At 38.0% G+C, this 16579-nt stretch overlaps 1 protein-coding gene across 1 annotated transcript; it reads right to left on the reverse strand.

The window, feature by feature from the left end:
* Nucleotides 1-3352: 3352 nt before the first annotated feature.
* LOC127641246 (dual specificity protein phosphatase 5-like) lies at nucleotides 3353-8723 on the reverse strand. Its single transcript, XM_052124084.1, has 4 exons — nucleotides 8271-8723; nucleotides 7274-7416; nucleotides 6503-6722; nucleotides 3353-4078 (listed from the first exon to the last, which is right to left on the reverse strand). Exons 1-4 carry the CDS (start codon nucleotides 8632-8634, stop codon nucleotides 3672-3674), a joined length of 1134 nt encoding a protein of 377 aa, XP_051980044.1. The 5' UTR covers nucleotides 8635-8723; the 3' UTR covers nucleotides 3353-3671.
* Nucleotides 8724-16579: the final 7856 nt, after the last annotated feature.

Here is a 16579-nt window from a genome sequence, read left to right on the forward strand (position 1 = left end):
AGGGGGAGCAGTAACTTTCACGTATTATACATATTTAAAATAAAGATAAATAAATCGAATGTGCATCACATCATCAGACAAGGTAATTAGTATTTTTATTTGTATCTGTTAAATTTTTTATGTACTAATTGGTTTAATATACTTGGAAATACATTTTCTTTCAAGACGCTACCCCTATTTGGTGAAGTTCGTTTCGTCTGTCGAGGTAGATATTGGGCGCCAAGAAAGAGACGCTCATACACCATGTGTGCTTTATGACTAGTAATTTACTTTCTGTCATCTGTTTGAATTCCATGTCATTGTACACTTTTAATAAACAGTGTCATAAAACTAACAAAAAGTACCATGTTATTACAGTATTTTTTGGATGCACCATGGCAATGTCATGTGATGTTTGTACCGTGATATTCTTTTAAGTATATTGCAGTACATGTAAATACAGTAGTAAATGGATCTGGAAATATGATAATGCTCATGTGAAGCAAGGTCTTGGTTGCATTCGGGTTCAAATGCTTTTACTTTGAATGCACTGTAATTCACTTTGGATAAAAATGTCTGCTACATGTAAGTGTATTATAACAACCTGATTACATCACCAATCTCTCCCATCTCTTAGAATCAGAATCAGCTTTATTGCCAAGTATGCTTACACATACAAGGAATTTGTCTTGGTGACAGGAGCTTACAGTGTACAACAACAAAAAAAAAAAACAGCACCAAGACATAGATAATAATAAAAAATAAAAAAAAAGAATAATACAAATAAATAAATATACATATACGTACACTCAGACACACCTTCATAAATACCCACATACACACACGTAGTGCAAATCTATTACAAATCTGTTATATAAAGAACAGAAATACAGTATATTATGTACAGTGCAATGTATGTAATGGCAGAAGTGGATATGTTGGATAATATAAATAGACTTATCTGTGTATTGCACATAATTATTGCTCAATGGGGCAATTTAACTGTTCATGAGATGGATATAGCCTGAGGGAAAAAACTGTTCCTGTATCTGACGGTTCTGGTACTCAGAGCTATGAAGCAACGGCCAGAAGGCAACAGTTCAAAAAGGTAGTGGGCTGGGTGGGTGGGGACCAGCCTTTTTCCTCACTCTGGAAGTGTATAGTTCTTGAAGGAGGGGCAGGGGCAACCAATAATCCTCTCAGCAGTCTTAGTTTAGGAAGCAAACATTTTATGACACAAACTAAAGGTGTGCTCAGTTAGTTTTTCTCAGTTAAAAAAGTTGTTCTCCTAAAGACATAAATAGAAGACCTCAGCCATATCAGTAACCTCATAAAAGCTGTTTCATTCTACATGGAGAGGGTCCCTCATGGGGGCTGCCATTTTAGAATCACATGATCAGCCGGATACTACTCGCTTAATCTCAGTAACCACCCTTTTGACACTTTCACTCAATAATTTAATTAATCATGGCTAACTGTGAATAGTGAATTTCTACAATGGCAACTGTAACTGAAAACTATTTTGTTTGAATGATGCTGCATCCACACCCCTAGATGTCAGCTATTTCTATGGATACCAGCTAATTCGCATGCGCATTCTTGAGTAAATTGACAGACTGTGTCAGTATCTTAAAGGTGATTGGCTCATTTACATGTAAGACTTCCTTTTCTATATCCATTGGCTGTTTCAATTTCTCCCATTCATTTTGACAGAAGAGGTCCATCTCTGTTAAATAGTCTCTGATGCAACTTTAAAGGTGCTGTAAGCAAATTTAGCCAGACCTTATTCACAGCAGTGCCATCAACAATGGACCATTTTTACACGTTTGCGAAGTGGAAGTCATCATAGTTGGGTAAACGCAACTATGATGCTGACAAGGTGTATGTATTTTCACAGTCCTTAAAAGTTTTGCCTGCATTTATGTTTGGATACGTTGACCACATCATCCATCAACGGTTAAATCCAAACTCAATAAAGTTTACAAGTTATTTTTCGAGGGTTATCTGCATGAATATGAAGGCAATTCGATACAAATAAATGACTGTATTATTGAGAGGTTGTGCGTTAAATCAGCAGGCACATATTTGTGTATTAAAGGAACGATCTACAAATCTGTTGCAGTAAATTGCAAAAATGCAAAAAAGAGTACATAGTTAATAAATCTGTGAGTTGTACTTGGTGAAACTAATACCTGATGGTGCGATGCAGGACGTGAAGTAGTGGAAAGACCCATGACCCCTGATGTGTAATAATTCCATTGAAACTGTGATAGTAGCACATTACAGCTCAGATTTCAAAGCATTTCACAATTCCACCTGTGAGAGTACTGCTGTAAGGCCTCATCTTCAAAATTTTGTCCACAAACTAAAGTGCACCCTCGTTTAAGTCATCTTCTACGCATTTAATTACCTGAACCCACTGAGCTTGTACAAAGTTCAGCATATTTTGTAAATTCATGTAAACACAAATACAGATGTATTCTTTTAGAATTTGTGCAAATAGGAACACTGTAGTGGCACTGGTTATTACTGTTTCCGATCGCCGCTATAGTTTACCCAACTATGACGGCTTCTCTTCAATGGGTTGTACTGTTGTTTAAAGTATTTTTGGATTGTTCCACTGACAAAACATTGAAAAATATATTTTCAAGAAATTTAAGATGGCAACAGAGTTGTGAAAAGATAAATGTGATCTATATGAGCTTTTGATAGCTTTATACAACGTCATTGAAGAGACGGTGTGTCTACATTCCTGTCAAAACTCAAAGATGGCGCTACTCTGAATAAGGTCTATTTTGGAATTTATACGAGACTATGCACTTTCTGCATACCGTTACAAAAGAAAATCACTTACAGCACCTATAATACATTTTGTGTTTGAGAAGCGTCGTGTTCTTCCATAGCAGACTGTTTAAAAAAATGGATTGTTCACTGCTGCAATATTCGTCACAGCAGAGGTCACTGTTGGGTATTTCATCTGTTATATTGTGGCCTAAACCTCCTGCATATTCCAGTAAGCTTTAGTGAGTGCAAACATTCATATCACATTCATATCTTTCAGCACAATAAGAATGTAATGTTGTGGTATGTTGTTCCTTTCATAACAAAAGAGTGTTTTTGTGATATATTGTTGAATGATAAGCCAACAATAGCCTTTTTGATTTGCCATTTTCTGCTCTGATATTTAGGGGAGTTTAGATGTGGTAAATGAGAATAAACTCTTAGTGGTAGTTGAAAACATTTGCCAACATAGTTTTGGTGAAGGGGCAAATAATGCAAAGAACTTTTTGAATAAATGACGCTGCTGAGAAGACACATATTACATGTGGACCTGCTGATAAGAAAATGAGACCACAAACAAATATCTATGTTTCTGTAAAATCATTTATTAACAGATTCACAATTCATAAAAAAGAAATTGTAAAAAAAAAAATAATAATAATTTAATTGTGCCTATCTATGCACTGTTGACAGGCAGTACATCATCGAGCTAAGGCAGGTATTGCATTGATATTCTCTAAGGCAAACAAAATCAATAAGAAAACACTGTCTTTCATGACTGGTCACACATTGTTTTTAAATATTAAAACTTAAGCATTTTATTCCCTGTCAAATATTCCATTGCTTTGTTCTGTTCATCTGTCCTTTGATTTTTCAAGTACTCGGAGACTGCAGTGAGTCGGGCAACCGTTTTAAGGCAGCGCAGTTATTGGACTCAGTTTGAACTGGTGAACCGATGGTTGGATGGGCATTGGTGTTAGAAAGGAGGTAGGGAATTTGAAAACCGAAGACTCAAAAGTCCCGCTTTCAATTGTGAAGTCACTGTTAAAGAAGGTGGGCGTGTTCTGGATGGCAGAGGCTTCAGGCGGTGTAGCGGATGGTGGCGTGGAAGAGATTACCTCGGATTCGAACTGCAGTAGTTGACCCATAAAGCTAAAATTGGGCGAGATGATCGCACGCTGCTGACGGATGAGGTCGAAGGCCTGCTCTAACCTCAGCTGTTGGGTTTTCATGATGTACGCCATGCAGATAGTGGGAGAGCGAGAGATTCCAGCCTCACAGTGGACCAGCACTTTACCGCCCTCCTGTTTTACACGTTCTGCAGAGAGACAAGCAAAAGTTTTAATTATAATAGCTATTCTTTAAATAACCAGGCAAATGAAGTGCTAAAATACAGACAGTCTCTTTTAAAGGCGAAGTGTGTAATTTCTACACTACTCGTGGCAACAAATGGAAATGCAGGTTTCCCTGAACATGACCTATATTGCTATTTCAGGTGGGTTGGGATGCTCAACCAGAGCAAATGCCCGGTCACATTTACCATTTCATGCCGAAATACCGCAAACTACAGTCATCATAATAATAGACTACTGGTGGCAAATAATTTCTCTATGCGGAGTTCAAGTTTAGCGAACTTTGATAAACGAATGAGAGGGAATGAGTAAAACATGATCATCTGGTTATCTTTGAAATATTCTTCTGATATACTCCGTCCATTAGCCCTTCGCTAATTCATTTCCTCCCTGACCCTTTTTATCGCAATGTCATATCATTTTCATTTTCACCCCATAAATCCATAAATTCATCTCCAAAGCACACACATACACACACTACACATTACAGAAAACTTAGATTGCGTATGACCTTTTAAATGAAATCAGCTAAGTAGATTCTAGACTCATATCAAACATATTCTCTCAACACACACACACAACAGGAAGTGTTGTGCATGTGTGTTCATGTGAGATCCCTGGCTGCTGGTCTCTTTGAAACAAAACTTGCTGGTGTGAATCACGCCTGAAGCCCATCTGGAGCAGAGCAGGGCTGAGCTGTGGGCGTCATAATGACTATCATACTCACTAATGCACCTAAATATAACCACACAATTATTAGCTGAAGGTTTTCAATGGATTATTCTTTCATTTCTATTTCTAATACTACCACGTGAGAGACCAAATTACCTCGTGGTCTCTTATGTAATATTGTCTTTGTTCTAATACATATAAAATACATTTCTCGATAATCAATTCAAATGTATGGCAAATGATAAATGAAATGAAATATACAGGTCAATCAGGGTGTTTTGGTCTATTTTGGTCCCCAAACTATTACTATTATACTGTAAAAAAATAAAATAAATACAAATAATGTAATACAATTTTTATTAAGTTGAAATCAGCCTAAATTAAAGCCAGTGCAATAAATACTTTGCAATTTCAGTAATAGGATATATATAATATTTTTCCACATTACAGTATTTAGAATTAATTTTGTTTTACATTACGGAAAAGTGACAAATAACAACAACGTAGGAAAATAAATAGCGTAATAATATTAAAGTTAATTTGAAACAACGCGCCATTAGTTGTTAAATCTTATTTGTGTGAGTTTCCTTTTTAAGTAAATACAGTTGAATGAACTGATACATTTGTGTATATCTAACAAAATAGTTATGCTGACATAAATTGAATTTACTTAAAATGCTTGATAGAAAAATGCTACATATATATATTTTAAGTAAATCCAACAATTTTTCTTCAGTGTCCTTATTTGTCATATACAGGCTAAAATAGGCTTAATTGTTTCTATGCCAATTATAATGTCTATTATTTAGTAAATAAGCATAAATTAAAGCCAGTACAACACATATTTATGATTTAAATATATATATTAAATAAATAAGTATTTTTTCAGATTACAGTAATGTAATTTAGATTGTTTAGTAAAGTGAGTTATACATGAAATGTGCTTAATTGTCCGGAATAGGCTAAAACAGGCAATACAAAACATAATATCTTATTTCTTTCTTTTGATTTTCATGTAAAATATGACCTCAGACATATTCTCTCACATGTTCTGTGAGATTCACCCATAAAATGCTGTCATATCATCGTGTAAACACATCTTCCTGATGAACAACCAATGCACAGCTTACAAATAACATATCAGCTCGTGACACATGCACATTAAACACCACTAACCATCGACTCATTCACTGACACACTGGCCCTGCCCATTATACATAAACTGTTGGATTAATCTAACCTGTGACTCATGGTAGCATGTCCGTTTATCTCTGTTTTTCTATATGTATATATTTCTGTGGGAGTTGGTATTAATTGTATTTCCCAGAAAAATAATAATATTTGTACATGTAAATAAAGCAAGGTGCTATCCAGTTTGATTAGGGAAAAAGTTGGACTTGGAATACAGTGTTAATAAGGAAGAGGAAGTCTTATTTTTAACCGCTCTGAAATAAGCTCCACTATCAATAGGTTTGTGCTAAGTTATGGGAAATGTTTTAGCACTACATGTGTAGTTTACATAACATACAAAACGGATAATACTTTTAGCTTACTGTGATGTTGACCAAATGCTGCTATTAAATTTCTTGTCAATAATTCACCCACTTAAATGAGCTTGGACTTTGACATTTATGAAAGAAATCAATTTAAACCACAACAGAAAGTGAAATACTGAGGTGCTCTGCAACAAATACTGCACTGTACACACAAATACTTACCAATAAATTCTATGGCCTCTTGGAAGTGTGAGCTGATGTCAGCAGTATGGCTGTCTTCCACGGGAATCCATTTGTAATCGTACTGTCCTTTAGCGGGCCGTGAGTCCCGGCGCGAGACATTCAGTAGCGCTGTTATGTGGAGGTCACTGAGATAGTCCTGTCTGCAGGCATGATAGGCACTGCCCAGGTACAAGAAAGACAGGATCTCCACTGGTCGTCCCTGTATAAATGGAATAACATACAGATATCAGAAAGGAAACTCTCATGGAAGACACAGTAAATATAGGTAGGTGGTATACAACTTCTGTTTGTCCGTATGATAAAAATAAAAATGCATTCCAGACCAAAGATTGGATATTAAAGGACCTCAGATGTCAGCTGGGTGTGTTTGAAAACTCTGTTGTGATGTTTGAAAGGATATGTCAATATCTAATATTCTATAGTCCTATATCACTTTTGAAAGTACGCTGTAAAATATTATATATTGAATTGAGTTTAACCTCACTAAATTTTGTTCGATTTTTGCTTAAAACAAAAAAAAATTATAAAAACGATTTGTTGGTCTTATAATAAATAAATAAATTCTGTGTATATTCCATTTAGAATATATATTTTATAAAACTATAAAGATGTGTCATTACCGCATGGTTTCTATATTTCCCTCATATTTGTGTGGGAGTTATTGCAGAAACTCCCACAGCTAAGAGGAAGTGGTTTCGGTGGAAGTGGGTTAAAATGAGGAAATGGCAGCTCGCTTTATTCTCTTCGTACCTGATCATAGTCTGGTTTGTGGTGAGAACCCAGTTTGTCACAGTGACTGTTGACACCTCTTTCACTTTCGTGTTCACTCAGGTCCACAGACTTGGTTTCAGTGCAAAGCTCGGGGTACTGTGAATGGAAGTACTCGAAGCCTCCTGGAATGAGAAATACTGTGTTATTACAAGCTGTCTTATTAAGTCAAGGATTGTTGAGTCTTTAACCTTATCAAGACCTTCTCACAAATTAGTTTAAGTGATTCCCACCAACATAAAGCTCAAGGGCTCCACAAAATCTCCTAGTTTAAATTATTTATATGTATTAAATGTTTAGTATCACAAAGACAGATTTTTATTTGAATATACTGCTGTTATTATAATTTGGTACAACTTTAAATATTACTATGTTGGTTTTTAGCTTCCCTTTCTGACTCATTCAGCCATTGATGCACAATGAGAATGTATCTCTTGAAAACCAGACAAAAACAACTAATTAAGAATAAAACAATTAATTAAACACAACAAAAATCAGTAGACATATACAATTAAATTTATAAAATATGAATAACTTAATTATAAGTTTTAATTTTACATTTGCAGGTAGATGTAGATAAAGGGATGCTATATATTATATTAATTAATTATTTATGCATTTATTGTACTTCGTTTTTTCTGTATGAATGTACTATATAGAGAGAGAGAGAGAGAGAGAGAGAGAGAGAAAGAGAGAGAGTAATAATAATGAGCATTTGTGCATATATTACATATATATATATATATATATGTAATTAAGAATTTTCGTAATTTTGATGTACTTTTAAGTATATAGTTTGAATTCGTTAGTAGTCTATATCATTTAGCATATCTTTAGTAAATACTATTAAACAGTCAATATATTTGACAACAATATTATACAACAAGTAAACAAAAATGACAGTCAAAAATAATTCAACTTTATCGGCGAGTTTCAAAATAATCGAGAAACATTAATAAATTCTTCGACTGTCACTCACCTTTCAAGAAGCAGATGCTCGCGCTACTCGCCAAGTGCGATAACGTATTTATTACTATCTGAGCGTTACTGTCCTTTTTCAGTTTTTGTAAATGAGGTGTTCGGTCGTCTAGAGCCACGACCGCGGAGATGCTGCCCTCGCGAAGGCGAAACAGAGCTTTCTCGTCTGGAATGACGAACTGAAGCGGTACCGGACCCCCGCGGGACCTCCGGACCACCACCGAATTCAAGTTCACATTGACTGAGCCCCTGATGCTCGAGCTCGAGAACGAGAAGTACGGTCTACAGTCCACAATGAGACAATTTCCACACTCCTTCCGAATTATTTTCCTCAGGCGCCGGCAGTCTATGCTGGATACCTTCATGTTGAAGTGATAAAATGAAATGTGGAGGAATAGCTGTAGTTGGGATGTTTCAGGGTGTGTATGTTGCTAACTAGACCCTGCGTACTGCGCTTGAGTCTACATTTCCTACAAGGGGATTCCGACAGATCGGTTTTATAAGAATGAGACCGCCGGGGTGTGACGTCACGAACCATATTTGGACACACCGACACGGGCGCGCGCCAACATTCTATAGACAGAACCCGCCTTTGAGAGGGTGATAGAATCGAATACTCAACATTTATCATCAGTTTATCATGGCACTGGATGTATTGGGTATTTATTTATTTTTTATTCCAATCCCTATTGCTTAAAAAAAAAAAAAAAAAACTTGAAAATATTTGAAGAGGCACATGCAATGGTCTGTGTATTAGTATCTGGGCTTATTTTTTAGCATTAGCTCCTGACCCTCACTTGTATTACTTTGCCTTGCTTTGCTGCTGACAGTATTGTTAAAAGACAAGTAAATCATAGTAAACTTCTGGCTCACTCTATCCATCCATCTTATATCCGTTATCCATAATCCCAGTGAACACTAATACGCTTAAATGTCACCTCCGTCAGCCGCCAAGGAAATATACAAAATACATTTGTTTTCACTCACTGTGTACATGTAAACTGCATTTTATTGCAATATTATCAAAATAGAGTCTTATGTTTTTTCAGTAATAGACCTCTAGTTTAAGGGCCCAACATTTCCCAGAATGCACCCCACTGTAAAGAGAGTGAGTGTGTTTGTGTGTGACAGGAAGAGCAGGCTGGTGGAGGATTACAGCGGCAGGCAGTCACCCATATGGCCCTGTGTAATCTCTCGACGGATGACATCACAGTGTGTTGGGGTAACACACACCCTCACCCTCACACACTCAAACTTAGCATCATCATCAAAATGAATGGAAAAAAACAAGGCTGGAAGGTGAAAATCATGTGTGGAAGTATTTGAGTGTTTAAATAAGGAGGATAAAGTGAGTTTGCACCTGAATCATGTCCCTGTAATATTTCTGTATCAGGACTGCCTGGGTTTTATTGATGGCACTGAAAAAAGTCTGCAGTCAGCTTTCTAGTAGGGTTTTTTAAATCATTATATGTTTTATGTTATATTATACGGCTTGACACAACAAGTAGACATTTATTGTACATACGCTTTTCAATGTCACATTATAAGGCTTTTCAGCTGTAACATTCAACGCACGTGCTGATTTTCAGCAAATGTACATCACAAACAAACACATTACTCATGCATCTCTCTCTCCCCGTCTGTCGCTGTCTCCTCTCCTCAAATACTCCCACCACCCCTCACTGGAATGTGAGACTGGTGTAACACATAGGTGGAACTCGTTCACCACTTATCTTCTCGGCCTCGCTCTGCCCAGATGCTGCGCCCTGCCCTGTTCGCCACATACCCTCATCGCCAAACTCAGGGAATTATTCGTGACCTACACAATATCAAATATCAATAAAACTAATGTCATACAGACCGTCTGCAAATATGCGCATATCTCATTTAAACAGATATAATAAACCAACCTCACACAACTTCAGCAGATCCAGCATCCTGTGGAGCGCTCATAAATCTTCCTCTGAAGCAGGTATTCTAACAGTCTCTCCTCAACAGTTTGCTGAAACTTTTCTAATGAAAAGGCAAATATCAATAAAACTTGTATTATATACCATTTGCAAATATGCAGATATCTAATTTAAACAGATGTCTTTCATGAACAACACGAAAATCCTGCATTTTCTTCCAGTTGAGCACTCATCTAATATCTTCCTCTGAAGCTCGTATTCTATAAGCCAGAATCAAAAACTTCAGGATCAAAAATACCTCTGATTCACAAATCATGATGACAAAACCAGTAGGCGATCCAGGCCATTTAAAATGTCAGGAGATTGAGGCTTGCGCTTCAATGCTGCATCCGAAACCAGGAAAATGCTGCCTCTGGAGACTGTATACGGAGGCACGAAGAAAATAAGGCGCTTTTCAAACTGTTCGGAGACCAGTTTCCTTAAGAGTTCCATTCATTCAACACAGATGTCATTAAAGCCATTAACTGATTAGGCAGCAAGCTAGCAAGTCAGGTGCCTACGTTTTTGAATGCAGTACATGGTAAAAGCGCTTCACGTGTGCTATGAGTAAATGGCATATACACTAAATGCACTTGCTAACGTGGACCTGCTATCCATGGTTGCTGGACTGTTATTTCCTTCTTCCTAATATATTAATAATTTCTTCATGTGCAAATAAATTACAAAAATTTGATGACTAAAGAGAAAATTGAAGAAACGGCTATCTCCCATTTAAAATAAATATAATTTTGTAGTTTTGTGTGAAATTGAGTAAATATAGTGGCAAATAAGGGTTTATTATTTCTTTATTTATTCTTTTTTTTGTAATTTAATGTTTGTTGTTTACCATAACAAATTGTGTGATGTATCAGCCTCCCTGCTCTCTGGATATCAGCATCGGCCATTAAAAACCCCCTATCGGTCGACCACTAGCTAATACCATGTAGCACAGTACAGGCCTATTACAAAGTATCAAGGTATTACCACCTGATTCCATCACTGTACCATGATACCACCAAGGTATTATATTCGTAAAGGGTCTTTCTCATTGTAGAAGCTCCAAATATAACATTCCTGTACATCGATCTTTCCTCTCATTTTCTTTCTTCTCTATTCTGTCCATAGTGTGTGTGTGAGAGAGAGAGAGTGAGTGAGTGCAAAATGCCTTCCTGATGTATGGGCATTGTGAGACACAGATGCAGGTGCTTCCTGGATTCCTGACAAAAATTCTTTGCTGACCAACACGTAATATATAAATGATATACCCTTGCACGCACACACACACACACGCACACACACACACACACGCACGCACACGCACGCACACACACACACACACACACGTTGGTATACCTATCATTATGAGGACTCTCCATAGACATAATGATTTTTATACTGAACAAACTATATATTCTATCCCTAACCTAACCCTCACCAAAACATTTTTTTAAGCTATTTCAATTATGGGGACACTAGAAATGTCCTCATAAACCATATTCATAACATAATACCCTTGTAATTACCAGTTTGTTACCTAAAAAACGGTCCTCGTAAACCACATAAACATGCCCCTACACACACACACACGCACGCACACACACACACACACACACACACACACACACACAATTACGACACAGCTTACATGAAATTTTGCCTATGTTAATATTCTTTCTCTGATCCCAACTATATGTGCAGAGACAACACATGCATGTAAGCCATTTGTACACAAACCATCGGGTTATGTGAATGGCCAGTAACACTAATCTAATAGATATGCACTGGGGCATCTGGTAATCCCCTTTCTCTTGCTGATGATGATGGTGATCATGTCGAATCCAATGACTGTTGTAAATGACTGAATTCCTCAATGCACAGCTGTGTGCCGGTAATAAAGCATGTCATGTTATGACACACATTGTACGGTCTCCAGAGGTTTTCGGCTGATCAATAACAGACACTAGAAAACTGAGGGATATGAAAAACTCAAAGGCATTAAATACTTTGGAACATTCATGGAAGCATGCCTGAAGTTTGAACAAGTGTTCCAGGAACGCAACATTAGGCGTTTTAGCTGAAACGGCTACTTCCTGCCTCATATGTTTTAATTTTTTGCGAACGACGTGTCAGATCAGATTGAAGCTTCTACAGTTATGGGACAATGCTCAATGCCAAGCAATCATCTTCACTTTGTGTGGGCTGTTTTTTAAAAAGGGCTCATTCCTAAAAGCACACATACGTTAACAAATACACACTTAGTCCTGAGTCACACTACACACCCCTCTGACTGTATAACCAATCATTCTAATGTTACAATGCTGCAGGGCACACAGAAAGAGAGAGGGATAGAGAGAGATAAATGCACCTCGCCTTCTCTATTCTGGAGAACAAAGCAGCACTAGTCGGCCGCAATAAAAATAGCACAGACTCCAGGTGCTCACAGACACTGTCTGATTGAAAGAAAGACCACATCAGGGTTTGTGTCAGAGCGATTGTCTTGGTTTTTGTGTCATCTTCCCTGTATGTGTGGAAATATTCAGCTTCAGTCATATTTTCAGAGCCGTGTATTTAAATATGACTATTTATTTTTTATCATACATAATTTAGATCTGGACCTCTAATTTGATTGGACAATGCCACGTTCCAAGAATGTCGATATTTACAGCACTGGGACGCTTTATTGACCGTGTTTACATGTACGTTCTTACACCAGTTGTGCTTAATACGGCAACAACGTGTAAGGTCATACAAATTTCTTAAATGGAATTCCTTCAATGGTTTAAAGTCCATCAACGGTTTAAGTAAAAACAATCGACAAACGTAGATTTTTATCGATTACCCCGATTTTGTGTTGCATGAAAACACCTTAACTAGCATTCTTATCGGCTTATCCAATGTGCGCAAATGTTACCGAAATCTTACCAAAATTCTAATCACTGCCCCTAGTGATTTCCATTTTCAGGGTGAAATGTCACAGAGTAGCGCCAAAAGTGAGTCATATTTTAAGTTGTAGATTAAGTATTTCAGTCAACAGGAATGCACATTTTATTATCTCTACCCCCTAACCCAAACCCTAAACCTAACTGTTAGTGGAGAAGAATTTACATTTTAGAGCAAAAATGCTACCAGACCAGAACCCGTGTCTAGAGGTTGCTAGTGCAATACACTATCAGTAGCACCAGAAGGAAACAATATGATGTTTAATTGATGCAAAAATGTCTGAAGGGAGATGGCACTTGTCAGCAATTTGGCTGAATGGGTTCAATTTTGGGGTACATAAATCTTCGGAAGCAACTAGTCGATTTCCCATGTGATCAAAGTGTTTGAAAAGCTCAGCCCAAAAATTATCCAAGATCAAGTCATGAGAAATGTCGATTATAAATATATTTCAGGCGGTCTGGGAGTTGCTTCCCTCCTCCCCTCGTGGACAGCGGTCTTCCCTCGACCCCTCCACATATCTGGGGACAGCAGGGCACTGGAGAATCCAGTCCCCACTCACCCCGCGGACAGCGGCCGTTCCCCGCGTCCGGGCGGTTGGGCTACTCCGTCACCCGGCAGATGGCAGCGGCGCCCCTGGGTGGATGGCAGTGTCGAGGACTCTGCGACGGGCATCCCTCCTCCTTCCCGGGTTTCAGCACCAATGTAAGGGGGTTAAGATGGGCAAGGAGGAGGCGAGAACCGGCTTGACAATATAAATAATATTTAATTAAACTTAAACCAAATACACACAAAAATAAACACACACATGACGGACATGCCCGTAATTCTCTCTCTCTCGAACGGTCGTCACTGGCTGCCTTTATCCCTCGCGCGCCCCATCAGGCCGATTGGGGACCGGGCGTGCGACATTCCAGCCTGGCCCCGCCTGCCCCGCACCCCTCCACTCCACACAAACCAAAGGGTGTTTCTCATTGCGAAGAACACAGAGAACAGACTTGCGCTCTTACAAAGACCAGTCTTGACAAGCTAAATTGGAAGAAAAACTCTGAAGGATAGGAGGACGTAGAACGCAACTTTAGGGAGCTTTGGGATGCGCTGCAATCTTCCTGTTGCCAATTAAACGTCACAGCACATGAGAGACTACTGGCAATATCACACATCAGTGAAAGCAGTATTATCATCACACAGATGAGGTTTTGCAGGACATGTGACATGTTAAAAGAATAAAGACAGTTAACACTCATTTCCTCCATGTATTTATGACTACAGTATATTAAAATTATGCCCAACAAAACAACAAATGTTGATGGAGTATATCGACTCTGAGGAGCTGTCAGACTATCAAGAGCTTAAAGCGGAAAACTCTTCAGGGAAAACGATAAATGTCCTTAGTCTGCTAAAGTAGTGCTGCAATGACTTCTGGGACTTCAAATGGGTTCTTGCCCACACTTCACCATCCGATTTATCCTCAATATTCGGCCTGATCAAGAACACATTCAGGTAATTTTATGCATATCTCAGTTCATGAGTAATTGAATTTAACTTTGGCAGTATATGATGACTTTGAATGAGTCTACAAGAACACATAACCCAGACTGAGAAACACGCATAGTCTATTTGAAGGCAAGTCAGTCCACTCGGCCAGGGACAGATTACTGACCGGGACAATGGGGCCAGTGCCCGGGGGCCCTTGACTGCCCAGGGGTGCCCTGGGCTTTAAGGCTGCGTGATCTAGTTTGGTTTGCTGTCTCAGTGTAAATAGTCTTTGGTAGAGTTTAGTTGGAGTTGCTACGTACTGTATGAAGAGCATTTCAAACCAGTAACAACTGAGATTCCAGTTAGTATGCTGCCCATGAAGTCTGACTATGCAGGCATTAGACAAAAGGACAGTTTACTAGGTTTTGGCACAGTGGTACAAATCACAATATATCTCAGAGTCTTTCAGTAATATTTGATCTTTAAATTTCTTTATTTAAATCCAAGAGCTGGATAAAACAAGTCATAAGAAATAAAGTTGTTTATTTTTAAATACACAAGCAGATAACCATAAGTAACAGAAGATGAGTCAGCCAGCAGAGCTTAATCCCTGTAGAATTTACACATAATCAATTCATCCAGTAAGTGTTTCATGCAGTGGGTCAAATGTGTGTCAACAGCGCTGCATTGTGTCTTGTTCAGTGTAAAGGCTCTACATAGACTGATGGTTTAATTTTGGGGTTTTACATATTTTAAGAGAGCATGCGTGGTGCTAATTGTATAACTTATGTTAGACATTGTTTTGTTCATTAAACTTGCACAAGCCCACCTAACGGTGACTTCAGTCTTGGGAACAGTAGCAGTGAGCTATTTTTATACTCACAGCTTAGAAAGATTTAAAATAGAACCCTGGAATTGTTCCTCATTCCTGATTCTGCCGTGTTACCTCACTTCGATGTTGCAAGTGCGTTATTTGTTTACGGAAGGGCATTCTTCTTTTCATACCTTCTTGTAAATGTGTATGTAAGTGAGATAATCTTCTATTACAGACCGATGACAACAGTGTTAAAGACATTCAGCTGGAAAGTTTAGAGGGTTCCAGGGATTTCCCTACGCCTACCTCTAGATGTAAACACATTTATTGTTCTATCCAGTGCAAGCCTATTGTCTAGTTTAAATTTGATGACAAGTGCTCTTATAAAGACCATAATGACCTCAGACACTTGGATGGTTATGGTTATGTTTATAGTCAGATACTTTGGAACAAATCAATGCAGCCTAAAGGTATAGTTCAACCAAAATGAAAATGCTTTATGCTAATATGATGGTATGCTATTGTTTTCTCATTAGCCCATTCGCAGTTACTTTTTCTTCATTAAAGGTCTGATTGAATGAATCTTTAATATCTTTATCAACCCATCACTTTACTATTTGAGATTGCCATAGAAAGCTATATGGTTTTGATGATTCACTCCAAAGAGTTTCATTTTTATTTATATATTTATTTTTTGGCAGGATGAAGCAGGTGATCCAATCTTTGATTTCCTACTTGTCCTTCTCTGCGGGTCACTGGCTTTAATTCTAGCTGAGTGGATTTGATTCTCTGACACACAAACTCAGAGAAGGGAGGGGGAGCGATAGAAAAAAGAAGAAAAAGGGAAAATAAAAGACTGATGGGGATTTGGATCTCGCCCCTTGACATGGGAGATAGCTTTAGGCCAGGGCAGAGTCGCCTCATCTTCAGCCCACCCTCTTTCTCCACCCTGATGGACCATACTTATGACATCATAATGAGATGGTAAACAACCATTTACAAGCCTTCATTGATTGTAACTTGAAGTTTTCACAGGAGGATGCTACTTTGGTATTGAAACCCTTACAAAAAATTCTGAAGAGTTCTGACAAGCTTGTGCAAATTTGCAACTCATTATTTTCACGTGCAAAT

The sequence above is a fragment of the Xyrauchen texanus genome, chromosome 50 (assembly GCF_025860055.1).
Source record: "Xyrauchen texanus isolate HMW12.3.18 chromosome 50, RBS_HiC_50CHRs, whole genome shotgun sequence".
Lineage (NCBI taxonomy): Eukaryota > Metazoa > Chordata > Actinopteri > Cypriniformes > Catostomidae > Xyrauchen > Xyrauchen texanus.

What these genes read in the sequence shown, in the direction of transcription:
- LOC127641246 (XM_052124084.1), bottom strand. Translation starts at nt 8,634, where the DNA reads ATGAAGGTATCCAGCATAGACTGCCGGCGCCTGAGGAAAATAATTCGG. An exon ending in GAGCATCTGCTTCTTGAAAG is followed by an intron (nt 7,417 to 8,270) that starts GTGAGTGACAGT and finishes TTCTCATTCCAG; the next exon opens with GAGGCTTCGAGTACTTCCAT. An exon ending in AGAGGCCATAGAATTTATTG is followed by an intron (nt 4,079 to 6,502) that starts GTAAGTATTTGT and finishes GTCTCTCTGCAG; the next exon opens with AACGTGTAAAACAGGAGGGC.